The following is a 25,871-nucleotide window of genomic DNA, read 5'->3' on the forward strand; positions in this document are numbered from 1 at the left end:
TGGTTAATGTCCGCCATGTTTGCCATGGCGCAGGGAGCGGACCGAGCGAGCCCGGCGCGGATCTAGGGCTGCGGGGCGTGCGCTGCGGGCTACGGGCGGCCCCGCCGGGAGCTGCGCCGGGGCGGCGGGACCCTCCATGGTGGCGCGGGCGCGGCGCGGGAGCGGCTGGGAGGCGGCGGCGAGGCCGCACTGAAGGCCCCCCCCCCCCCCCCCCCCCCGCCCGCCCGGCCCCGGGGTGTTATTGTGAGGGGGAGACAATGAGCAAACTCTCCTTCCGCGCCCGGGCGCTAGACGCCGCCAAACCGCTGCCCATCTACCGCGGCAAGGACATGCCCGACCTCAACGACTGCGTCTCCATCAACCGGGCCGTGCCGCAGATGCCCACGGGGATGGAGAAGGAGGAAGAATCGGTAAGGGAGCGCGGCGCAGGGGGGGCACCATTGTTTACAGGCACCCCCCGCACGGGGAACCGGCCGCCGGTATTCACCAAGCGCGCTACGCTCGCTCCGCCGCGCGGCGCGCGGGGCGCTGCGCAAACGGCGCAGCGTAAGCCGCGGTCCGGCGCCGCGAGCGGGCCCTGCCGCCGTCCGCCATCTTCTGCTGCGCGTCCCGGCCGCGGGTGAGCGGGGGGGGCCCGGCGGGAGCGCGGCGGGACGGGCCGGGCCGGGCCGGCGGAGCGGAGCGGAGCGCGGTGTCAGGGCGGCGGAGCGGGGCGGGCTGCCGGCCCCGGGGCTCCGGCTGTCGGAGCGGCTGGGGATGTCAGAGCGGTGGAGCGTGCGCGGGGTGCCCGTGCGGCTCGGGGTGTCAGTTGGGATTGTCACTTCGGGATGTCCGTTGGGATTGTCACTTCGGGGCGCCGGAGCCGAGTCGGGATGTCGGAGCGGCGCAGCGGCTTGGCGTGCCGGAGCGGAGTGTCGGAGCCGGGATGCCGGAGCGGGCTCGGGCTGTGCCGCTGAGGGGTGCTCGGGATGCCGGGGATGCCGGGGTGCCGCGGCGGGCTCGGGATGCCGGCTCGGGATGCTCGGTGCGGTGTGGACTAGAGCTGATACTACTCCTGCCGAGCCTGTTGTGAGTGGCTGTCAAGTCGCTTGGGCTGGAGCAGGGGAGGTGGTGGCGGCGGCGTGAAAGTGCTGGGTACAGCGTGCTGTGCTGTGCTGTGCCGCTCCGCAGGGAACGAGCGGGTCCGGGCCGGCTTCTCCCTTCTCCGTCTCCTCCGGCCGGGTGTCCCCGAGCCCGGCGGCAGCTCCGTGTCGCGGTTTGGGGCGCTGTCAGTCTCTGCGCTTGGTACGGACACTGTGCACGTGTGGGGCTGAGGGCACAGCCCGGCACACACACACGGACACACACGTTGTGCACGTGTGGGGCTGCAGCTTCGGCTCCCGGTGTGGGACAGTGTCTGTGTCCCTGCAGCCACCCCCGGTGCCGCTCGGGGCGATTTAACACCGATGGTTTGTGTTGTGCATGGCATGGCAAGGCGTCAGCTGGACGCGTTGCGTGAAGCGTCGGAGCTTTAATGTTATTTCCAAATGGAGCAGCCGGTGTCGAGCGTGGACGGGCGATGTGTGCTCTGCTCGTGGTGTTAAAGGGTGGGAAAGCTTTTGTGCGCTGAGGTGAAGATAAGTTTCAGGGGGTTTTTGGTGAGCAGTGGGACAGCTTTGAAAACGCTTGCCCGCAGTTCTGGTGTCCTCCGAGCGTGCTGCTTTGTCTTGCTTGATCTTCAAACGCCTTTCTGTAAGAGTAAGGTTTATTTTGTGCTCCTGGGAGTTGTGTAAGCTCAGACAGAGGCTGTCGCCTGATGTGTCTGTACTTGCAGAGCCGATAGTAAGTGCACCCTCCAGAATTTCCTCAATGAACCCGTGTCTCCGCCTCAGCCAAACCTCTGTGCCTGTGGATTGGCTTTTCCGAGGTTACAGCTGTCAAAGGAGGCTCCGTGCTCTCCTCCTTGCTTTTCTCACCTGTCTGGTGGTATTAAAAGGATTCCTCTGTCTTATCGTGGTGGGGTTTTATTTTGTAATTTACTGTGTATAACACACTGTGATCAAAACTTCAGGGATTCCCCAAGAGTAACTCAGCTAGAAGCCGGGATTGTAGTTAAAAGGAACAACGCTGGGGTACTAATGAAGCGATATTGGAGACTTAATTTGGTTTTCTCAGCCTCGGAAGTCTATCTTGCGGTGCTCTGTTTGCATTTAATATTTAAATTAACTCTTAAAAATTGCTGTTATTTTGATAAATCGCGTCTAAAATAAAGTTGTTAACGGAAAACTGCTGCGAGAGTTCAAGCAAACAAGCTGCTTAAATGATTGAGCAGATTAGATTTATACTTCAATAAAACTACTTTAGTGTTGTCCTAAAAAGTTGGGGTTTTTTTTCTGTGAGCGTGAGGTTTGTTTTCTCTGCCCTGACATGTGGCTCTGTTTGATATATTATGTAATAGTCTCAAAATGAAAAGACTGAAGCAATAGATAAACATAGTGTGAGCTGCATCAGCCAGGCAAGATTATAAACTGCTATTCTTAGATTATTCAGATCGTTGCCATGTGGTGATGGTTTCATTCATGGCTTGTCCTTCTCCCAGTGTAGCACAGATAATTCTTAATTGTCCTTCTTTTTTTAAAACGATATGAAAGCTCTTCTGGGAATGGCTGTTGTGGATGACAGCAGTTAAATATTTGGGAAATACCTGAACAGCTGTAATTCATAGCAAATACTGCTCTGATGGATTTGATGCATTTTGAAAGGGACTTTTTAGAGGGAGAGAGAAACCTCTGCACCCTCATTTCTACCGCCTCAATTTCTAGGGCCTCTCAAGGCCTTTTTTCCGAATTAAAGGTGTTTGAAGCCTCGGGGTGGCTGCAGTTTCCCGATTGCCGTTCAGAGTCACAAACTGGTGTTCCTGTGGCCCCAGGACATCGCCGTCCTCCCTCTGCCACCTCTGGGAGCCTTGGGGACACCAGGAAGGGCTTGGAGAAGCACGGTGTGTCCTGGGCTCAGACAGGGATATATTCGGCCGGAAATCAGCGTTATTTACAGATTTGTAGGATTTCAAACGCTTCAGTAACGTGTCTGCTTTGTTCCTTACAGCCCAACCTCGCTGGTGCAGGCACGGGGTTGAATTAATTGGTGCTTGATCATATTGTAGGTACAAAAGTGCAGATTTTGGTCCGTTTCTTCTTGATGAATATTCTGGAGCTGTTTCTGTTTGAATATCTCTGAGATTTCTATCCACTCGCAGCGTTTCACAAATGAGCAGCTCATTTCTCTCGCTGGGAGATTCCAGCTGTGAAAGAATTAGGTTTCTCTTCTGTAGCATGTTTATGTTACAAATGTTTTTCATTTACTCTAAATTAAACCTGAGGAAGAAAATCGTGTGGGTTTGTTTTGAAACTCACGTGAGAGAGCGATCGCTGGTAAATAGAAGTTGGAAAGTCCTTTGGGGAGTTCAGAAACCGAGCTGGGACACTTGGGTTTTGTTTTGGTTTTGTTTGTTGTTTTTTTTTTTTTCTGATGAGTAAGACTCGTATTTCCTAATGCTAATGAATTGTTTTGACTGGAAAGGGAGAAAGTTGCAGGCCAGATAAGCCTTGGTTTTGTTTCTTATCACATAAGCGTGTTTTTATTTGAATACCTGGAGATTGCCGAGCTGCACTGTGAGGTGAGATCCTGTTGGTAATGAGGCACATTCACACGGAATTTACCCGGGGTGTGAGGGGGCTGAAATCGCGGTGGGAACGGGTGATCCCGGGATTACCTGGTCACGGCTATCCGAGCCTTCATCTCAGCCCTTGTTTGAGCATCGCTTCGGTTACACTTGAGCTTGGCACGGCCTCGCAGCCTCGGGGCAGAGAGGAAAAGTGCAGGAATGGCAACTTAAGGACGCGGTTTGTCGCTGCAGAAACGCTGACACCGTGCCCGTGGGAAGGGACTTTCCTTCCCAGCCCTTTGGGAATCACCTCGGCGTGAGCCTTCTCCGAGCATTAAATCCAACGTTCAGTTCTGATTATTCCCACTGGAAGTAGTTAACCTGATTTGTTTGTTTGTTTTGTTTTTAGTTCATTCGGTTTCTTTTGTAAGGCTGGAGCTTGAAGTGCTTATCATCGGGCTTTGAGGTGGTGCTCCTGGAACAGCTTTTTCACTCTCCTTTCAAAGCAGGGATCATTCAGCTTTGCACAGGTCCTGGTTTTCCTGATAAACTGTATCAGCAAAAATATCCATAATGATTATTTCCCTCTGATCCAGGGACTGGGGGAGTATGAGATACGTGAGGATTTCCTGAAGCTGCTGCTCAGAAATACCTGCCTGGTGCTCTCTGATGCACTCAGGTCTGGGTTTAGAAACACAAACACACATAAATCACTCCCCACATGGGCAGAAGCTGCTCTTAGCTGGATGTTGGTGTGTGGGCTGAGCATTCATAACCTGTGGTTGAACCCTCAAAGTTCCTTACGAACGAGAGGCTTTGTAGAACAAAGAAGCCCGGACAGCAGAGAGTAAAACAGGTCAACAGAGGATAACTTCAGCTCCAACCATGCAAATACTCTGTAAAACACAAATCCCTCGGAAAGGCTGCATGGGAATCTGTGGGAGAAACTCCAGGGATTGTATTTCCATGCAAAAGCTGCTGAAATCAAGACAGAACACTTTGCTTAGGAAAAGAACTGGGTTTGTTTGACTAAAATCAACTGGGTTGTCTGCTGGGGGAATAAAATTGCCCGTGTAAGTTCTTCCTCAGTTCCAGTTAAGCACCTGTGTTTATTTACTCACTTGGGGAGTGTTTGGAGACTGCCGAGATTACTGAAGTATGTTTGGCATTAGGTTGTGATTTTTATTCACAGAATTCCAAACTTCAGTTTGGTTTGAGATCTTTCCCTGCCTCGATCCTCCCGTGCTTTTCTCCCTCCCTCGGAGTCCCGTCACCTCGTGCAGGGATGTTCCTCCCAGGTGCACGTTTGAATTCCATGTCCCAGGCATTATTTCGGTTTTCAGCTCTGATCCTTTTTCCCGGCTGTGCAGAATCTCTGCTCCCTGTTGAATGTCCCCTTTGATGACAGTGAATCAGAATTAACCCCGGGCAGCTCTTCAGCTGAGGAGCTTCACCTTTCATTTGTCGTGGCTGAAGTTAAACGCGACCGAGATTTGCTCTTCAGTCCCCACCTCCCGAGCAGTTTATTAGGGCTTAGCACATTAACACCGATCAGCAAACCTGTCCCAAGTGCCCGGGACAAATGTCACTGATCCCCGAGTGTGCTTTTCACATAGAGCTGAGCCGGAGTGACCGACCTGCAGGTAGAGGGGACATTGCTGCTTTTTGGGGTCGTGATGAAGGGTGGGGACAGGACATCGCTCCTTTTCCCGGGAGGGACAGAGATGTGGCCGGGGCAGCGGTGTCAGGCCGGGCTTAGGTGGGTTCAGCCCTGTGATAACGCGGTCATTGAGATAAAGCTGCGGGCAGAGGCTGCGGGGTCAGCGCTGCCGGGCGGCTCCGGGTGTCCCGGCCCTGCGGCACAAGGGGAATTGTGCCGGGCTGGGAATTGACTCACACCTCGGTCATTATGCGGGAACTCTCCCTGCTGGGGAGGGATCCTCGGCGGGACGTGGAATTCCAGGATAAAAGCTGAGGAGAGCGATTGGGAATCGGCCTCGCCGGGCTCAGTGGCTCAGCTCTGGGACGTCTCGAATGCAGGGAGCAGTCTTTTCCTTCGATTTAAGGGAACCTCGGAAAGAAACAGCTCGGGTTTCCTTGGATTTACAGAGCGCCAGATTTCACAGCGCTCCTGTTTGGCACGAGTGAGCAGGAAGCAGCTTGGGACAATTTCTGTTTTGACTGAAACCAGTTGAAATGTCCTGCACGAACAATTTGGATCGACAGACGTTAGATCTGCTCACAGTCACCTCTACTCTTAATTATTTCTCCTAAGAAAGATCATTTTGACTGGTGCTAGATGTTCAAAAGGTTATTTGTCATTTATTTTGCCAGCGAGGCTAATAAACAAAGGCTCGTTTATCATTCTAACTCTTCAACTTTCGGAAAGGTAAATAACTCATTTAATATTTACATAAACTTGGGGGTCCTAAAAGCCAGCGGTGGTGAGGATCAAGTGTACAACTGAAGTTTCTATAACGAGTAGAGAAGAATGGAATTGGAACTGAATTCCTGTATATAATAGGATGTAAGAAGTAGGAAAAATAATTTTTTGAGACTAAAAGTATTGTCAGTATAGAGTGTCATCATTTTGAAAGTAATGTTGACTAGTTCTGAGTCAAAGAAATCAAGTATGTGGGAATAAACTAATTAAAAGCTTTGATTTTTGATCCCTTTGGCAGATTCCTGCTTGTTCATGTGTAAAAATCACAGTGTAGTGGGGCTGAAGGTGTTGGATTAAAACACTCTCCCTGTCCATGGCAAATGTAAGAGAGCAGAAATTCGCAGCAAAAAAACCCTGAATTCTTAATTTCCCCGATTTCCTTTGTGCAATTCTTATGGTGATTAATCCATTTACACCTCTGGTCTCTCTAATGTGGGTGCTCAGCGCCCAAATCGTTCTCTGTGAGATGTTTTTGTGTCCACTTCAGCTGAAGATTCGCTCAGCTTCACCTGTGAGACTCTCCCCGGTCACTGAAATGTCATTTTTCCATCAGTTTTCGCTGTCAGTGAACTCCTGTGTGCTCTGTCCACCCAAAACTTCTCAGCCGCAGAAACTTCCCCCCCCCCCCCCCCTTTGCTGTGGTTGTTTTCTCCTGTTTACATTGGAATTTTTAATTTGTTTTTCTCAGCTTTGTGCCGTTTCTCTGGCTGCATCTCAGGCCAGTCTGTGTTGTAGAAAACAAACTGTTTCTGCTTGGGAGCATCCCGGGGATGTGGGATTCCTTGTGCCAGACTCGGGTGTGAACAAACCACTCTGTCTGCAGACTGCAGAATTAAGGGAGATGCTGATTCTATGCTAAAATAATAATTTATGTTCCTTGCCTTAAAGGTATTCGGTTTAAAATGGAATTTTGTAGTTAATTTTTAATAATTTTGATTCCTATCAGTTACTGGTTTAATTTCTCGAACCTTTTCCTGAATTGTCCAAACGGTAGAACCAATCTCTGACATTAGTTTTTATTAGAAAATGAGGGATTTCTGTGTGGTTCATCAGGTCTCCAGCACTCCAGGGCAATGAAAACACCGTTTGTTTAAAAAAAATACCCTGTAAAATACAAATTCCCTGCTGCGGGTGTGTGTGCACCTCAAACTCTGAACTTAATCCTGTATGTTAAGTAAAAACTCTGAATGTTAATCCTGGGATGAAAATGCTCCCCACGGGCTGAGGTGAAATAATAAAATTGGGTTAAATTTAAAAATTAAAATTTAAATTAAATTAAAATCTAAAATAAATTAAAATAAACTTTAAAAATCCATCCTGGGGTTCATGACATGATTATCCCTTTGACTGGGACAATCGAGATTCCTGATGGAATAACTTGTTACTTTGGGAGTGATACCAGTGTATCCCAAGGAGCTCTTTGGGTTAAATGTTACATTATTTATAACAATATTCCCATAAAACTCTTTTGGGGAAGAAAAACAATCTCACTCTTCAGTCAACAGAAATTTCTCATCTAGTACCACAACCAGCTTTTCCTAAAGGATTTTTAAAATAATTCCATTTATTGTTAGAACAATAATGTTATATAATATAATTTTTATATATAACAATATCATGTTTTATAATAATAGACTTCTATTTATAAGATATTTATATAATTTTTATATACTGTATATCGTATATAATATAGATTATATATCTTTATAAAATTATTATATATAAATATATAAAACACATATATATATAATAAACTATATATAATATATAGTATATGAAACATATATTTATTTTATATATAATTTATATATAATGATGCAAATTTTATGTATAATTTCTGTTCACATTTTGGTAGTTGTGTAAATAAGTGCAGCTCTAAAATGCCGAGTTTTAGTTGCTGTGGGCTTTTTGACATTTCACAGCCGGTGCCAGCTGTGTGTCCATATGCTCCTAAATAGTGAATAATCATTGTTTATAGGGATGAGGGGTTGCTCATGTGCTCAGGCGTTGCTGCTCTTGCACTCGGGCTGATAGTTGGGATTTCTCACAGTCGTTCATGCCCAGTTTGACACGGAATGGTTGAAATTGCTTTGCTGCCTTTTTCTGAATTAAAGTCACTCAGAGAAACGTTTGCTCCTTCTTATTAATGTTGGGTGCTGCAGAAAGAAACCCCAAAATGTTTGTGACCTCCCTGTCCCTTTCTCAGTGTGTGCGGGTGATTGCCACAGCCCTAAATCTGATTTCCTAAAGTTCTTCCCTTGGCTTTAGGGCCCCAGAGGGGGAGGGAGGGAATTCCTGGGCATTGTTTGGGTCCGGAGTGGATTTGTCCTCATTTAGATTGACCTCTCCTCTCCTCTGGAGACAGGAGGTGTCCCAAGTGTTGGGGGCTTTTCCTCCTGATGATCCAACATCAGAATTCCAGAGATGCCTTCAGGGGATGGGCTGAATCCCAGGATTTGGGTAGAAAGTGCCCCAGATTGGCTTGGCTTTGGGAAGTTGCCGTTTTTTAACAGCTGGGAAAGGGAACAAGTGATGGAAAAGTCAGAGAATCCCAGACTGGTTTGGGCTGGAAGGGACTTAAAGTAAATCCCATGGGCAGGGACACCATCCCAGGGTGCTCCAAGCCCATCCAGCCTGGCCTTGGACACTTCTAGAGATCCAGGGGCATCCCCAGCTTCTCTGGGCACCCTGTGCCAGGACCTCCCCACCCTCCCAGGGAAGGATTTCGCCCATTCCATCCTAAAACTGTGAATTTTTAGGATGGAGCAGCCCAGTTTGTTTCACTTTGGCCCGGCCAACCCTTGGTACATTTTTTTTTTTTTGGCTGGAGTCACAACTCAGCAGTCTGGAAGGCAAGTGTGGGGCAGGTGGTTCTTGTGATTAATACATTTTTTTTTAAAGAAAGGGTGGAGGATATCATGTTGGCAAAACTTGATATGGCCAAAAGTGAAACTCAGAAGTGGTTCTGAGCCCTTTGCGCTTGTGTGTCTTGTGCTTCTTGTGGGTTTTCTCCAGCTTCCTTCCGCTGAGTGGTGGAAACTCCTCGGGGAAACTCTGTGGAGTTGTCCTCGAAAGCCTTGGGTTGGGTGTGTTGGTTTCCACTCGATACTTGGATTTTTATGGTTTTCCCAGTGCCCTGCATTACTTGATACTTAATCCAGTGTTTTAAGGGGACACCCCGTGCAGGAGGAAACAGCTCTTATTCCTGACGAGATTAAATCTTTATCCAATCGGTAGAAAAATGTCTATTGCCAACTTTGCTAATCCCTGAAATGCTCATTTTCGATCTAAATTGGAAATGAGGCAGTGGGTTGGAGCTCTCAGGGCTGGGAATTCCTGTGCACACACAGATTTCCTGCTCTGTCTGTGACTCCTCCTTTCATTTGTCCCCTTCCCGTCCCAGAGCAGAGGGAGGAAAAGGAAACGGCTCTGTGGGGTTCAAAGGGTTAACTGCACAAGAAAACAAACCCTGGTGCTCGAGTTGACACTTTTGCTCCTGGAAATCTCTATAAAAAGTGTCTGAGGAGGGAGGAGACGGGGCTGAGGCTCCTGACCAAATTAGCTCTGGAGCTGACACCTTTTCCTGGCAGCGCTGGCAGGAGGTGTTACTCGCTGTGCTCCACGCTGTGCAACGTGAGTCTGCACATTTCCAGCTACAATCCTGTGCTTTCTGCTTCTGAATCTCAATGGTCAACATAAAAATGTCTCTTTTTAAAAAAAAATTCCCAATTTAAATATGATGTTAAACAAGTGAAATGTTTAGATTTTAGCACGTTCCAGTTGTTTTCTTCGTTTTAATTTCGTTCTTGGTGCGGGTAGATTGGGAGGCTGACTGGTGGTTGGCCTAGAAATAGTTTGAGTAGGAAAATGGATAAATTCACTTTTTTGTTCCATCCTACTTGCAGGGAGGGCTTAAAGCAGTGTGACAACCTGAGTAGCTTTGCTTGTGTGGTGGTGTTTTAAGGAATGAGGAAGGGAACAGATAAATTTAATCCCAAAGCTTTGTTATGTAGGGATTTGTATCCAATATGGAATTCCTCACTGGAGGTTGATGTTTAAGATGAATTTTTCAGTGTGAAGAATGGGCATCTCCAACCATGCTTAACCCAAAAACTTGCACTTATTTAAAGTTTGATAAACTCTGTTTCTCAGAGATTATTTGGGAGCTGACAACAGGGGATTTAAAGGTTAAAAAACCCCCAACTTGATCTGTAGGGTCCAAATGTTCTGGTTTTGTGGGATAAAAGAAAAAAGGAGCAGTGAGGGCACATCCCTGCTCATGGCACGGGGCTGGAACGAGATGATTTCAACCCAAACCATTCTGTGATTCCATGATATTGGTGAAAAATACATTAAAAGTACCCTTCAGTATTGATCACTGTTTCTCGTAAAGCTTTACAAAAATAACTTCAGGGTTATAGGATCAATACCTGTTGATTCATTCCTGTTGTTGGACTCTGGTTTGGAGTGGAGAAACTCCCAGATAGAAAGTTGAGAGAAACATGAAATTTGTGGGGTTTTAGGGATGAGGGGAATTGCAGTGAAGGGTGCCTTGCTCTCAGCTGGACTCTGAAAATATCTGAATATTTTAGATACCAGGACTGTAGGAATTTTAAGGTTTTTCCCTCCTGAGGACAAATGGAAGGAGGGATTGCAGGGGTTCAGGAGCAGTTCTGATTTAAGGTGTACATGTCCCAGGACTGTAGGAATTTTGGGTTTTTTTCCCTCCTGAGGACAAATGGAAGGAAGGATTGCAGGAGCGTTTGTGGTTTAATGTGTAAATGTGCTCAGGCAGCAGTGTTACACACACCAAACATTTACATCTCCCTAATGCTGTTGGTGGAAGAAACAGCCCAGCCTAAGCTGTGTTTGTTTGAAATTTTGTCTTCACACTGGAGAGAAAGGTCTGCATGTGCTTTTTAAGGCATTAATGGGTAATCACTCTTTGTCAGGGGCTCCTTTTTATTCCCATGGCAGCACGTTGTGTTTGCTGTCATTGCTGCTCCCTTATTTTGTGTGAGACCTTTGGATCTGCCCTGCTGCAGAACAAAGTGGGAGCTTAAAATATTGTGTGTCTTTCAAAACCGTAAGAATAAAAATGTGAAAACTAGCCCAAAAGTTGCATTGGTAATAAATCTGTCTGTAAAAACACTTCTCCAGGTTCAATCAATCCATTTCATTAGCCCAGCTTTCACAAAAAATCGTGAGGCTTTCTTTAAACAGAATTGTTTCAGGAGTTGAAGTTGAAATTTTCCTGTATTTCTTGTTCAGCAGAAAGATCTGAGGTTTTCCCCCCTAATTTGAAATTTCACATAGCTTATCTATGTGTTTTGGAGCTCTGTTTTTGAAATCCCTGTTTGAAAGCTGTGCTCTGCTCCAAGGCTTTTTGTAGTGAAATGAGCACTAACACCCCTTCTCAGCCTTCCTTGGGAGCCCTGTGTGTGCTTACTACAGCTCTACAACACTGAGAACCTGAATTACTCAGCTCGATTTCCCTCTCCTGGGCTGCAGGACCAAAAGGTGCTCTGAATTTTGGCCCTTGCTCAGAGCTGTGAGCTGTTGGTACCCAGCTCCAGGGCCAGCAGCTGAAAGCAGCCCAGCAATGAACCCGTTTTTTGTGCAGTGGAATCACTCAGCGCTGCCAAAGCTCTCCAAGACACGTTTGCATGGTGGAGTGACAGATTTACTCAGTGTGGAGTAACTCAGGCAGATCACAGCAGCTATTGCATTGCAGGCTTGTCTTAATTCTAGCAGCACTCACTTGGGAGCCTGATTGATTTCATGTTGCTTCATCTGCTGCACGAGGTTCCCAGAGCTGCTCTGCTTTTGCAGGAGTTGCATTATTTGCCTTTTTGTGAACCTTAACATTTAAAAGGGGATCATTTATCAAGCATCATTTACATATTTTAAAAGGGTTTTCTTTCACTCCCCCTATTTTAAAAATACTGTTCTGTGGAATTAAAGAGGGAGAACTCTTGAGAGAATTTCCAAGTGGGTAGCAGAGTGTGTGAGTGGCAGAGTGCTGAGGGTGCCAGGCACTGGAATGTTGGCACCTGCCCATTCCTGGTGTTGATCCTGCTCTCCTGGGAGTGTTCACCAAGGGAGCCAAAGGGAGGAGCACAGAGCAGCAAAACCCTTTTTGTGTGTGTGTGTGTTTTCCTGCTCAAACAAGTGCTTTTCCCAGAGCCGGCTGCGTGGGAATGGCTGGATGTGGGGACACCTGCAGCCCCTGGAACAGGCAGAGTGAGGTGCCATGGGTCTGTGACAGAGCTGAGCTTGGGTTTCCAGCTGATCTTCTGCTCACCCTCCCTCCCCTGAAATCTGGGAAAAACTCTGGGGAAGAAGAGTTCCAGCAGTTCATCTGCTGGGAAACTGCACTTTGCCAGCTTTGTATTGGATTTGCAGGACTTGGTACTTCCCTTTTCCCAAGGGCCGTGTGAGTCTGAGCTCCTGTCCTGGTGAGGAATGTCACTGCCCTGGACTCAGAGGAAGCAGCACAGCCTTGGTGTCTTAGCCTGAGACATCTTTCAGTGGTTGAAATTTTAACATGGAAAGCCTTTTAAGAGGGGAAGTTACAGCTTAGCTCAGACTTGCAGCAGGTAGATGGTTGGCAGTGAGTTAATTAATAAATTAACTAATAAAATTGTGGGGGGAAAAAAAAAAGCTTTGTGAACTGCTACATTTGTTGTGATCTCTGTTTCACCTGAAGTGACTCTGTGGAATTTGTGACTTTTGTCCCATAAGAATAAAATGAAGGGATACCTGTTTGGGGAGTCCTTGTTTTTCAACAAGTTCCTCCGTGAGAACTCTTCTTCCTGTTGCTCTTAACTTGCTAAACTTCTAAAAGCCGGCCAGTAAGGATTGCTGGGTAGACAGGAATGATGAAATTTGCTATTCTTTTGACTTGAAAGGCCTGACCTTGCACACATTTTCTTTCTGACAGGTTTGGGTGGGTTTGGCTTTCCCCAGCCCTGATTTTCCGCTGAGGTTATTTTGTGAAGTTTGAATATTTTTCTTTTTCCCAGTCTGGTGGAAGGTGTGGGCTGTGTCTGAACAAAGGCTTCTCTTCATCTGTTTGTAGTTGATTTCACTGCAGTTTTAAGATGAAGATTCCATCAAAAAAGATGGAGAACACATCCTGGGAACAAACATCCTGCTGGCCTCTGAAAACCCAGCAAAGCCTCCACTCTGTAGGAAAACAGTGGGAGAAAACCCTGACTGTCTTTTATATACACTTCATACACTGCTACCCGAGTGACCTCTCCCATTTTCCCCTTGCAGGAACATCATCTGCAACGGGCAATCTCAGCACAGCAAGTTTTCAGAGAAAAGAAGGAGAGCATGGTGATCCCAGTCCCTGAGGCGGAGAGCAACGTCAACTACTACAATCGTTTGTACAAAGGAGAGTTCAAGCAACCAAAGCAGTTCATCCACATCCAGCGTGAGTTACAAACGTGGGGTTTGTTGTGTCTGTTCAGCCTCTCCTTGTTTCACCTGAGGAACTTTTGTCTTGAGGTCACAGTTGCTGACTCAGAAATCCATTTAGAGATGGGAATTCCAGTATTTCCTCAAGTTCTGGGAGAAGTGACAGTTGCTGGTGAAGTGGGAGTTTTGCCGCTGGGTTTGTGTTCCTGGCTCTGTGCTGCTGCTCTGTCCATGTGCAGCACGTGCTGAGCCTCATCCTGCCTCTTGGGCCTCCGGTATTCCTGACCCTGCCTCACTTCTTGGGGTTTTTCCTTGCTAGTCCTTAGAAGGAATGACTGAGGCTGCCCAGCTGCCTCCTGGGTGCTTGGGCTGATGTAGGGAGCAGGAGAGAGGTTGTCTTGCTCACCTGATGACTCCGAAGCTCTCCATAAATGCAGAAGAGTTTCTGGGCATGAAATCAGCCTTTGTCCTGCTGCTCATAACAGAGTTCTGGCAGGGCTGGGTAACAGTCACTTCTCTCTGAGTTTGGCTAAAACTGAACAATTCCATTCCAGCAGGGAACTCTGAGTTTATTTGAGAGATAAAACAAAATATTCTGCATGAGCTTATGTCTTACGAGATCTCATGAATCTAAACTTGTGGATTAATTTTCCCACTTTTTTTGGTCGATGTTGTGTTGACAAGTGCCACTGTGACAGTTCAGTGGTTCCTTGGCACTCACAAAGTTCATGTTTGTCCTTGGCAGGATGTGCCTCCGGGGGTGTTCCGGTCACTTGGATTCTTCCCAGGAGTTACCTTTGTAGCAAAACCTTTGGTTCAATTATTGGATCATTTCTCAGCAGCTTGGGGAAGTGTCCAGTTTTTTTTTTTTTCCATTTATTTACAAAATAGGATATTTTGGAAATAATGTGCTCAGGGTCCTCTGTGGTGCAATACAGACCATGGTGGAAAGTCAGTTAAAAGGGATTGTTTCTCTCCTTAATAAAAGAAACAAACTTGGAAGCAAGGCAGGCTGAATGAATTGAAACCAAGGGATTTATTTTATTCTGGTCATTGTTGGACACTGCCAGAAACGCTGTGAATGCTGTTAATAAACGTGTCTAAAGATGTTAAATATATTATGCCAAAATTCTCTTTGTCTTGTTGAGACTCAGAGTCTTTTCTGGACAGAATTACAGAAGGTATTTGAGCTGAAGATAAATACCAGATACTGCTCCTAGAGAATTTTTCCCACATATTGTGGATGGAGTAGGTGTGATACAAGGCAGCTTTATGCTACATAAACTGCTTAGAAATTCTCTTTTAATGCTTAGAGCACAAATAGCAGCAATCCCCACTTTGGGCAGGGAAGTTACATAAACTGGTGGAAATCGCCAGGAGGACACAAACCATAATCCATGTTTTGCTGGGATTCTGGTAGCCTAAGATTTTATTATTTTTTAACATTTGTTCATTTAGATCAGTGGTTCCAAGCAGAGAAAAGTGAATTTCTTTGTAAAGCCTGGAATTTGTGAATAACCGACACAGCTGATACTGAGCTGAATGTCAAGGAAAAAACCCTTGAACTATTCTAATTGTTCCAGCGTGCTTCATCTTTTCCCAAGAATATTTGTAGCATCAGTATCATGGAGATGCTTTTTAAGTTGTTGATAATTAGCAGAGAGATGAAATTGGTAAATTTGGACTTAAATTAGAGCTGAGGGGATGGAAAACAAGTGTCCCCTCGCAGAAACCGTGACACAATGTTCATGAAGTGGGGGATGAGCTGCAGTCATCCTTAAAAGGAACTTTTTGGGGGAAAGTTTCATTTCTTGGTTGGGTGACCCTCTGTATTTCCAGGCCTGGGGGCTGCTGTTGGCACAGGGGGTGGCAGGGCTGTGTTTGCACCGGGAGCACTGGGAGCTCCAGCCTGTGGCAGCAGCAGTGAGTGTGGAACCACAGCCTTAATTTATTTAGCTAAATGAAGTGAGGTAATTTAGTCAGGGTAAAGCCAGTTCAGTGTAACCTCAGTGAGAAACAAATTGCGTTTGTGTGAGTTGGTACAAGCTCAGCTCCTGGGGGAGCTCCAGTAAACAAAAAAGCAAATCCCTCTGGCAGGTGCTGCTGGGAGTGGGTGGAGTGGCAGAGGGTGGGACCTGGCTGTTGTGTTTGCAGCAGCAGTGAGCAAAGCAGCAAGTCCTGGAGAAAGTTCCCAGGTGGGATCACTGAGGTGTTCCTGGAGAAAGTTCCCAGGTGGGATGACTGGGGTGTTCCTGGAGAAAGTTCCCAGGTGGGATGACTGGGGTGTTCCTGGAGAAAGTTCCCAGGTGGGATCACTGGGGTGTTCCTGGAGAGATTGTCCAGGTGGGATCACTGGGATGTTCCTGGAGGAATTGCCCAGGTGGGATCACCAGGATGTTCCTGGAGAAAGTTCCCAGGTGGGATCCCTGGGATGTTCCTGGAGAAATTGCCCAGGTGGGATCACTGGGATGTTCCTGGAGAAATTGCCCAGGTGGGATCACTGGGGTGTTCCTGGAGGAATTGTCCAGGTGGGATCACTGGGATGTTCCTGGAGGAATTGTCCAGGTGGGATCGCTGGGGTGTTCCTGGAGAAATTGCCCAGGTGGGATCGCTGGGATGTTCCTGGAGAAATTGCCCAGGTGGGATTGCTGGGATGTTCCTGGAGGAATTGCCCAGGTGGGATCACTGGGATGTTCCTGGAGGAATTGCCCAGGTGGGATCACTGGGATGTTCCTGGAGAAATTGGTTGGCTCAAGAAAATGCGACTGGATTTGTCTGATGTGTGCTGATCCTGGCACTGCCTGTGGGGTGCCTTTTATCATCTCGAATATTTATCAAAGTAGTGAGCAGGTAGAGGGGGGTCCCCCTGCTTGCAGCTGAGGTGCACCGTGGGGTCACTCCAGGAGCTGGGAGTAACCTGCCTGCCCGTCACTGATCTCCACAGTGCGTTCCTGAGGGTGGTGGGTGTTTTAAGATACTTTTGGATGGAATGGTTGGGCTTTTTCTTTTCTTTTTGCTTGTCTTGGTGTCTCCTGGTCTCCTCTCACTTGATCCTGATTTTATTCTGGATGGTTCAAGACCTTTTAGTGACTCTTCTTTTCCCACTGTGGAAATGAAGGGAAGTTTACTGGCACTGCTCACAATTTACAACAACATCTTCTCTGTCACAGATCATCCTGCTCTCTGATACTCTGCCTTGGAAAGACTGGCTGGAAACACTTTGTCCACAGGGGATTATTGAATTATCTACTGACAGGCAATAGGTTGACATCTTTTCTGATGTGAAACCAACATCTGCCTGAGGGCAAACAAGCTTTTTGTGGCCTTTAATGGTTTTCAGTCCACATGTGAGCAGTGATCTGCTGGAGAGGCAGCTCTGATGGTGAAAGCTGCAGTTCAGATCTCACACACAGTTAATTGTGGGAGAGCCCTTGGTCACATGCCCAGTGACAGTGTCTTAAATAAACTCACCATGCAACTTGCATTACTGGATTAATATTGCCAGCAGTTCTTGACACATGGTTACAGCCTGTTATTAATTTCTCCTCCAATGAATTGTTAGAGTGTGTGGCAGGTCAGAGGACTCTTCTCGGTACAGCTGGGCAGTGTCTCCTCTGAGAGGGACCAGCTTGAGCTGAAGATGCTGAGGAGCTGCTTTTTAGCCCTTCCCAGCTGCATCTGGCTGAGTTTCTGTGCCTCAATAAATGAAAACTGCTAGTGGTTTAGCTCATTTGTTGCACTGGCTCACAGAGAGATGTGGAAGGACGCTGCTGACCACCTGCCTGTGGGAGGGAAAACACTGGGATTTGTTTTAAAGACTTGTTTTGTGGGTTTTTTTTTGCTCCTGCTTTTCCAGCTTTTTGTTTTAAGGTGCTCTCAGAGCACACAGGGCAGCTCAGTAGCAGAGGTTTTTAAATTAGCACTTGGTACAGCCACAAGTGAAGAGCATGGAGATAAGATAGTGCTGTTTGTCTGTTAAGAATAGAATGTATTTCATCAGGCCAATTAACTGCTGTTATTGCAGTGCTGATTGAATCACTGGGAGTGTTGGAGCTGGTGTGTCACCCCTTCAGGGTTTTATTAGGTGTACAGTGAATGTTTCTATTAACAGTTCTTACTGTCACGTGCAATTTACTCACTTTTATTGTAAAATTTGATTTCTGCCGTGTTACCTGAATGAGAACTTCCTTCTGCTTTTATAGGACCAGGAACTTTGTCAGGTGTGGAAACTGATTAGCGCAATTAGTAACAAGGACATGAGCTTTGCTGAGAAGTTGAGAACTGAGTATTTGGAGAGCCTGAAGGAATTGTCAGGCCCTACATCCACAGCTGAGGTGGTTTTGGAGAAGAAGTGACAATTCCCATAGGTTTGGTCTAGCATTCCTACAGTTACATGAAAGAAGAAAAAGTTTAGTTTATTAAATACTTTACACTTTAGGTTTGGTGTACAGTTTAAAACTGGGCAACAGAAATTATATTGGAACTTCAGTGTAAATGCTTTTTCTCCAAGTCTGGGATTTGACTGAAAATGGTTTAATTATCTTCCCATGATATTCTGGAGGAACTGTATTGTATCAGTACCATCAAGCATCTTTGCCGTTGTTTTGCAAAGATCCATGAAAGTTTCTGTGCCTTTCACTCCTTCAGGTCACTTCAAATGAAACTTCTTGGATTCCTTTCATGCTGGAAGTTGGAGACAAGCAACTTCTACCTGTGTTGTGTTACATGGGGAAACTTCTTAGAGTAAAGAAAGTGTTCTGGCAGAGAGTTGCTGGTCAGGAATTTTCTCAATCATCTTTGATTCCTGATGTGTGTCCAGAGTGTGTTACTTAACCCAGCGTTTCAATTTCTTGTGTTCCAGCCTTTAATCTGGACAATGAACAGCCAGATTATGATATGGACTCTGAGGATGAGACCCTACTGAACAGGCTGAACAGGAAGATGGAAATCAAGCCACTGCAGTTTGAAATAATGGTTGACAGACTCGAAAAAGCCAGTTCTAGCCAGGTAAGGTGTGAAGAAATCACTGAGAGGTTTTGCTTTCCTGGGGGATGCTTCTAGGTGGGTGCTCGGGTTTATTTCCTGCTTACAGGAGAAGTGTGTTGGAGTGTCTGCAGTTCCACAGAAATCACATTGCTGTCTCCTGTGTCAATATTGGTAACTTCAGATAAAACAGGTGGGGAAGGAGCTTTGGGGTTGCAGGGATTGACTGGAAATTTTAATTCCTGACCACGGTGTGTTAGAGGCACACAGCTTGTTTTACCACTGTTGGCTTGTGATGATCAGTAGGTGTAGAAATACCTCTAAACAGATCAGAATCCAAATTTTGTTACATTTGTTCCTGCTGGACGTTGTCTTGGGTTGGTTTTTCAAGGTTAGAAGCACAGACAGTGAATTCACCTTGTACCAGTGTTAAATCAGATCCTGAGCTGCTCCAGGAGGGCAGTGTGTGTGCCGAAGGGTCTTACAGCCCAAAATATTTACTGCTAAACTCCACCTGAGGGATCAGTTTGTGCAAGTCAAGTTTGTGACAGGTGGAGTTACTTCCCAGTGAGATGAGGCTTTGTGGGAGTGAGAAATCCCTGGTGGGATCCATGGCTCTGCCTCAGTTCCTTAACAAGATTTAGTTCAGTACTGTTTGGTAAAAGGTCAGATTATTCTATTTTTCTCCATTTTAGAGCAACTTCAGAAAGGCAGAGATTTCTTACTATGCTAAGAAAATGGGAATGAAGGGAAAAACAGGGAATACATTGGGTGACACTTGTTGAACATGTGTTTGGAGCTTTGATAAAGACACCCCTGCTTTGGCTTTCAGTTCAGGCCATTCTGGTGCTCACTTCTCATGATCAATATTCATCCTTCTGATGCTGCTCTCACCTTTCTTTGCTGGAGTAATGAAGTTAAATTGAAGAGTAGCCATGGTTACACTCAGGATTTCCTTAACTTTGCAAAATGTGATGTTTCCTTTTTTTGCTTCTCCTAACATAGGGACAAGATTTAAGGTTGACACACTGCAGAAGTGTAAATTAAGTGGTTCAGTTGATATTTTTCAAATTATGGGGCAGATGAAGTGCTGCCTGACTTCTTTTTAAGTAGTACTAGAGGTACTATTTTCTTTTTATTTAATAGATGGGTTGAAGATGATATGAGCCTGTTAAACTAATGCACTATTTAGAGATATTTTAGCATTTATTTAGAGTCTGATTTCCATATAAAAAGCTGAACATGGATTTAATTTTTATCTTTAAATGACCTGTGTAGAGCTACCACCTACTGAAATAACTCAGCACACAAGTGAACAGCTTTGTGTGTCCAGGCTGGAATAAACAGGCATCCTGCTCTATCACAAAGTAAATATTTGGGGGGGAAATAATTAAGAAGTAAATTCACTTCTAGGAGAATCAGCATTCAGCTGCAAAGGATTACACATTAATAAAGGTTAACCAGTAGGAGACTTTTTCTTTTGTAGGAAAAATTAGTCAGATTAAAATGATTCCCAAATCATGACCAGCAGACTCTAGTAAGGTCTTTCTATCCTGTGCTTGTCGTTGTTTCAAAGCGTTCTCAGATTTCATGAAAGATTGATGGAATTGTAGACCACTGGATGAAAGAGCTGTTGCTGGTTCAGAAAAATTGGATTTCCATGAATGTTTTTTCATCCCTTTACTCTTGGTGCTGGAAAATACTGAAGTTGGTGCAGAAAGTGCACGATTGGTGTGAGTGTGGTGACCTTCCCTGCCACCCCCGTGCCACGTGCAGCTTTTTCCCTGTCCCCCTGCAGCTGGTGACCCTGCAGGAAGCCAAGCTGCTGCTCAACGAGGACGATTACCTGATCAAGGCTGTCTACGACTACTGGGTGAGGAAGCGCAAGAACTGCCGGGGGCCCTCGCTCATCCCGCAGATCAAGCAGGAGAAGAGGGATGGCTCCACCAACAACGACCCCTACGTGGCCTTCCGCAGGAGGACTGAGAAGATGCAGACCAGAAAGGTGACCTGGCAGCAAGTGCTGCTTGGAATTTTACACTTCTGGATAATTTGGAGCCTTGTCCAGTGTCTTAGGGGAGATGTTTTACCATCCGTCCGTTTCTTGAGCTGTAACTCAGAGCAGTGCCTGGCACACACACACAACCTGCTGGGTTGGGAGCTTCCCTTTCTTGTGGGAAAAGGGGAAACAATTTCCCAGTTTTGGTATTTGGAGCATGGAAAGATTTGAACCTTTCATCTGTAATTACATTTTGCTTTGTACACGTGCACAGCCTTACGGTGCGTGGAATCAAGGTGGGGAAGGTTTTGTAGGAACCAAGGCTTGGGTTCCTTGTTCTGACAAACTTCCACTGGGTTGATCTGGAACCTTGAGCAAAACACGGAGGGGGGAAATGGCTGAAAAGTTCTTCTCAGTCTACACTTAAAACGGGGTTTGTTTGCTTTTTGTGGCTTTGTTTGCTAAGTAGGATCTGCTTTAGGAAAATCTGCTCTGGAGCGTCCTCATGGGCCTCGTTTGCAGCAGCATTATATAACTTTATTTTTGCAGTTTGTGCCACATGGTTTTTGCTTTTGACTAAAAATTGGTTTCATCTCTCAACAGAACCGAAAGAACGATGAAGCATCTTATGAGAAGATGTTGAAATTAAGGAGGGAGTTTAGCAGAGCCATAACCATTCTGGAGATGATTAAGAGGAGAGAGAAAACTAAACGGGAGCTGTTGCATTTAACGTTGGAAGTTGTGGAGAAAAGGTAAAATTCCAGGTTATAAAAACCAAGGTTTAAAATTTTTATTAAATGGCTTTGAAATCATCTCTCGTAATTTATTTATTATAGCACCATAAACTTCAGGAGCTAAAAGAGAAGGAATTTGTATAGACAATTGGAAGACACTGGTTTGTGTCTTTCAGACATTTCCCAGTGGAAGTGCAGCCCTGTAGTTTTAATCCTGGTTTTTTTCAGGTACCATTTGGGTGATTATGGAGGTGAAATCCTCAATGAAGTGAAGCTGAACAGACCCGAGAAAGAGATGGGCACAACTCCATCATCTCTCCACAATGGGAACCACCACAAAGTTCAAGAATGTAAAGTTAAGGTAAGATTTTTTTTTTCCCCCTACCATGAGTCTCTTATTCCTGGGATCATCATTCCTTTGGAATCGTCATTCTTTTGGATAAATTTTGAATTCAGACTTGTCTCTGAACAAATAACCTGAACTGTTAGGAGTTAAAATGCTTGGGGGTGAGGCTGAGAGTTGAAGACCTCTGGAAATTTGTATTTAGCACCTGCGACACCTAGTGGTCCCGGAATTCCACACAGAGCCCGGAGTAATGCTGCTTCTCCAGGAATTTTGGCATTCCTCGTGTTTCTCCTCCGGTTCCCAAGCCGAGCTCCATCACTGGACTTCGTTTCAGTCAGGCTCTTATTGATGAGTGTTAATTCAGGGTAAATTTAAACACTTTTTAAAAACTGCACTGGTGCATCTCCTTCAAATGGAGAATTTTGCAAGTGAAATAATCTTTTCAAGTGGGAGCTTTGAAGTTTAATAACGTTTGTGTTCAAGTGGACAGTTCAATATCGATGGAATTGCTCTGCTGCAGAGGGTTTATGTGAGAAAAATCTTAAATAGCCAACCCAAATAGCATCACATCTGTTCAAAAGTGTCAGCTCTGTGAGAAACAGGAAACAAATTAAATTGTTTCTTTTGAACATGTCCAAGCAGTTCAGGAAATTGAAAGTGCCGGGGAAAAATGAGATCTCAGAAAATAATTGCAAGAGGAATTTCAATGACAATGTACTGAGTGTGTAGTGCAGAGTGAGGAGCCTCTCAGAGCCTCTCATGGCTCCAGAGCTCTCAGATTATTAACTATTAATTAATTAATTTAATAATAATTAATAAATACCTGTAAAAACAATCAGAAAAGAAAAAGAACGTATTAAAGGGGTTTAATACGTTCAGTAAGTTTTGCACAATGAGTCTGTAACATCTGCAGAGCCTTTGCAAGATCAAGCAGCCCTGCCTCGATGCAATGAAGTTTTCTCACGCTTTTAGAACGCTTTAAAATGTTAGTTTTTAGAATTTCCTGTTTGCTTTCCCCGAGCAGCATCCTCACCTGAAGGAGGAGGTGTCCGATGTGGTCCGGCAGAAGAAGAAGTACCTGAAGAAGCCCAAGCTGGAGTGTGTGGTGACCCCTCAGCCCCTGGCTGAGCCCTTGCCTGTGCTCAGCAAGAGTGACATCAAGCAGTACGACTTCCACAGCTCTGATGAGGATGAGTTCCCACAGGTAACCACCAAAATCTGTGTGCACCAGGCAGAAATTCCACTTAGCTGGCATTGGGCCAGCCTGGCTTGCCCCAGCTCTGAATATATTTAAAAGCTCCTTGTATAAACTGAGTTTTCCTTCCAAGCTGTGCTTTGCTATATAAACATGGCAGCTCACGTTACAGAAACGCAAACTTTTATAATAAATACAGTTACACAGATGTGGCAGTTGTTGAATGATGATGTTTTCTGGTCTAGGTGCCCTCACCAGTTTCAGAAGCAGAAGAAGAAAATGATCCTGATGGGCCTTGTGCTTTCAGGAGAAGAGCAGGATGCCAGTATTACGCTGTAAGTGGTCGCAGTATCTGCTGTGCTGTTGGGTTTCGTGGTGGTTTCTTTAAATTCAGGTTGGCACAGTGCTGGTTTGGAGTTCTGTTCCCACTCTCACCACCAGAGCTTTGATGCTTTGGTGAGTCCAAAGACAATTGCAGGAACATCCCCTTTTCTGCTCGGCTCTGAAAGCTGAACTTGCCACTTGCTTAGAATTCATCCTCCTTCCTTTCTTCCCTTAGCCTGTGAGTTAATTCCTTTGCCAAAAGATATTGAGATGACTGAAAACTTCTTTTTTCATTTTCTCCAACTTTTCCGTCGCTGTTAGAAGCCGAGTATTTAACAGCCTAAACGTTAGAGTGAATTTTTTAACTGCTGAAGCTATTACTGGTTAATTCAACATAAACCACAAGTTCTGTGCTGTGCGTGAGAACCAGCAGTGCCCTTATCAAGGCACACTTGGAGTATAAAATTGCCTTTTCTTTCTTCACAGCCTCGTTTGGACCAAACGAATCCTTCGTCTGAAAGCCCCGAACTGGCAGAATTGGACAAACTGAGGTTCAGGCATTGCCTTACAACCCTTACAATCCCAAGGAGATGTATAGGATTTGCAAGGAGGAGGATTGGCAGGGGTGGAAGGTACAGTCGGCTTGTTTTTAATTCTTCATTCCCCTTCAAAGGATAAAATATTAAAAACCTGATGATTTTCCTCCTCCTCTTCCATCAGGGTTATCATGGACCGAATATCCACAGAACACGATCCTGTCTTGAGGCAGATTGACCCCGAAATGCTGAACAGTTTTTCAAGCTCTTCCCAGACTTTAGACTTTTCTTCTAATTTTTCACGGACCAATGCTTCCAATAAACATTGTGAAAACAGACTGTCCCTTCCTGAAATCCTAAGCAATATCAGATCATGTCGACTGCAGTGTTTCCAGCCCAGGCTACTCAATGTCCAGGACAGTGATAGTGAAGAATGTACCTCAAGGAAAGCAGGGCAGACTGTGAATAATAAAAGAGTCTCTGCAGCATCTGTAGCTTTATTGAACACCAGCAAGAATGGCATATCAGGTAGGCAAGGATTTGGCATCTCCTGGGGTTTAAAATACTGAATTTTGGGGGGGGGTTTCTTGGTGGCTGGACTGATGAGATCCTCAGCACCGGTGTGGAGCTCACCATAGCTACAGCCTGACTGTTGTAAATTTCTTAAAACATTACAGAAACTTCCCACAAACATTTCTTCCTCCTGCTTTGCTTCCTTAAGCATTTGAAGTGCTGGATTCAGACATAATTCAAAGCAGGGATTCTGCTCATTTGAAGAGTTGTTTAGGTCTAATTGAGTCTTAATGGCACTAATTGGTCTAACCTTGTTTAAGGGTAGGAGAATGCTGGTGATGAATGCAAAACAAATCTGGTGGTTTCTTGGGGAGGAGGGTGGGGTTGTGGCTCGTTTTTCTTGTTGCCAGTTTTCATTTTTGACTCAGGCAAATGTAGGAAGTTCCCAAGTGCCCTGAGCAGGTGTGGAAAGGTCTGAAAATGGTAAAAACCTTGACAGTGGTGAAAAAACTGCTTTAAGCTTAAATTGAGCAGTGTTTGCATCACTTTGCTTCATGAGCTGGAGTTGCAATGGCTCAAGTTTTAACACTGTCACTTCTTTATAATCATGGGGGAGTGATAATGATACGGTTCTCCAAAAATCTGAAGAATTTGACATACAGCAAAGGAGATCTCCTACAACAGCCAGCACCTGAGCATATCCCTGCTCCATCCTGTATTGTCAACCAGGATAATGAAACCATGGAATAGCCTGACCCTGAATTCTGTCATCTCTGTGGTTGTGGAATGTTCCATCTCTCTCAAAGCTGCAGGAATGGGTCTTTATTCTCCAGTAATGTATCTCTGGAATCCCTGGGTGCCATTAAATTGCTCTGACAGAGGCACAGGATATTTATTCCAGCCCAATACTTCCCCAGCTCCTCAGTATGGTCAGTGTCACCTTTAGGTTGTTCTCTGCCGTGACCAGATTGGCACAGGAGTGTTCTCCTGCTGCAGGAAAGAACCAGCTATGATGTATTGCTTGTTTTATATAATTATTTCTTGAAAGACCTTGAGGAATCCCAGCTGGGGCAGTTCAGTGTGATGGGATTATTGCTAAACACCAGGAGCTGGTAAAGAACAAGCTGAAAAATGAATGAAACCAAATCTGATGGATCAAAGCCACTTTTTTAGAGGAATAGTAATAAACTTGTGGTATAATTTTAGAAATCATCTGAGGAATCCATTTAAATTAAATGGAAATCCCTCAGTAATTGAAGTACATTATGCATGGAATTTATGGCTGGGGAGGACCTTTTTTGTCACAGATTGAAATGACAACCCAGATCTGCAGTTCTGGAACAGGATCAGACACAAGAGACAACGGAATTCTTCCCCCAGTAACTGAAGCAGCAAGAGGCACTGCTCTTGGGTTTTCTCACTAGTAAAGAGGGAATAAATTGTAAAAGGGCTGGTCAGAGTCTGGTGGTGCACTAAATGAGCACAGGCACTGTCGTTGCATTTACTGAAGTCATTCTCTTTGGGAAGTAATTGTTGAAATCTGTTAATTTTACAACTGAGTTGATACTCCCTCCAGAGGAAATGGTGGCAGTACTTAAACTGATTATTTTTATTTTTGTTACTGTTTTGTTTTAGAGAGGACTGGGGAGTTGCTTTGATTTCTGGTGTACAAGAACATTTAAAATTACATCTCTGTTATATTTTTCCCTGAATTAGTAAAGCAACTGTGG

At 45.4% G+C, this 25,871-nt stretch overlaps 1 protein-coding gene across 1 annotated transcript in view; it reads left to right on the forward strand.

The window, feature by feature from the left end:
- The first annotated feature begins 230 nt into the window (after positions 1-230).
- EPC2 (enhancer of polycomb homolog 2) overlaps positions 231-25,871 on the forward strand; it is a 33,477-nt gene continuing 7,836 nt past the window's right edge. Inside the window, exons 1-10 of the mRNA XM_066190434.1 lie at positions 231-410; positions 13,368-13,527; positions 18,373-18,518; positions 20,293-20,499; positions 21,097-21,245; positions 21,456-21,588; positions 22,598-22,777; positions 23,014-23,103; positions 23,579-23,724; positions 23,813-24,156. Coding sequence (XP_066046531.1) covers positions 258-410; positions 13,368-13,527; positions 18,373-18,518; positions 20,293-20,499; positions 21,097-21,245; positions 21,456-21,588; positions 22,598-22,777; positions 23,014-23,103; positions 23,579-23,724; positions 23,813-24,156 — 1,708 coding nt within the window. The 5' untranslated portion in view covers positions 231-257. The remainder of the gene's footprint in view (positions 411-13,367; positions 13,528-18,372; positions 18,519-20,292; positions 20,500-21,096; positions 21,246-21,455; positions 21,589-22,597; positions 22,778-23,013; positions 23,104-23,578; positions 23,725-23,812; positions 24,157-25,871) is intronic.

The sequence above is a fragment of the Chamaea fasciata genome, unplaced genomic scaffold (genome assembly GCF_029207755.1).
Source record: "Chamaea fasciata isolate MVZ Bird 193981 ecotype frontalis unplaced genomic scaffold, bChaFas1.0.hap1 SCAF_8, whole genome shotgun sequence".
In the NCBI taxonomy this organism is placed as follows: Eukaryota; Metazoa; Chordata; class Aves; order Passeriformes; family Sylviidae; genus Chamaea; species Chamaea fasciata.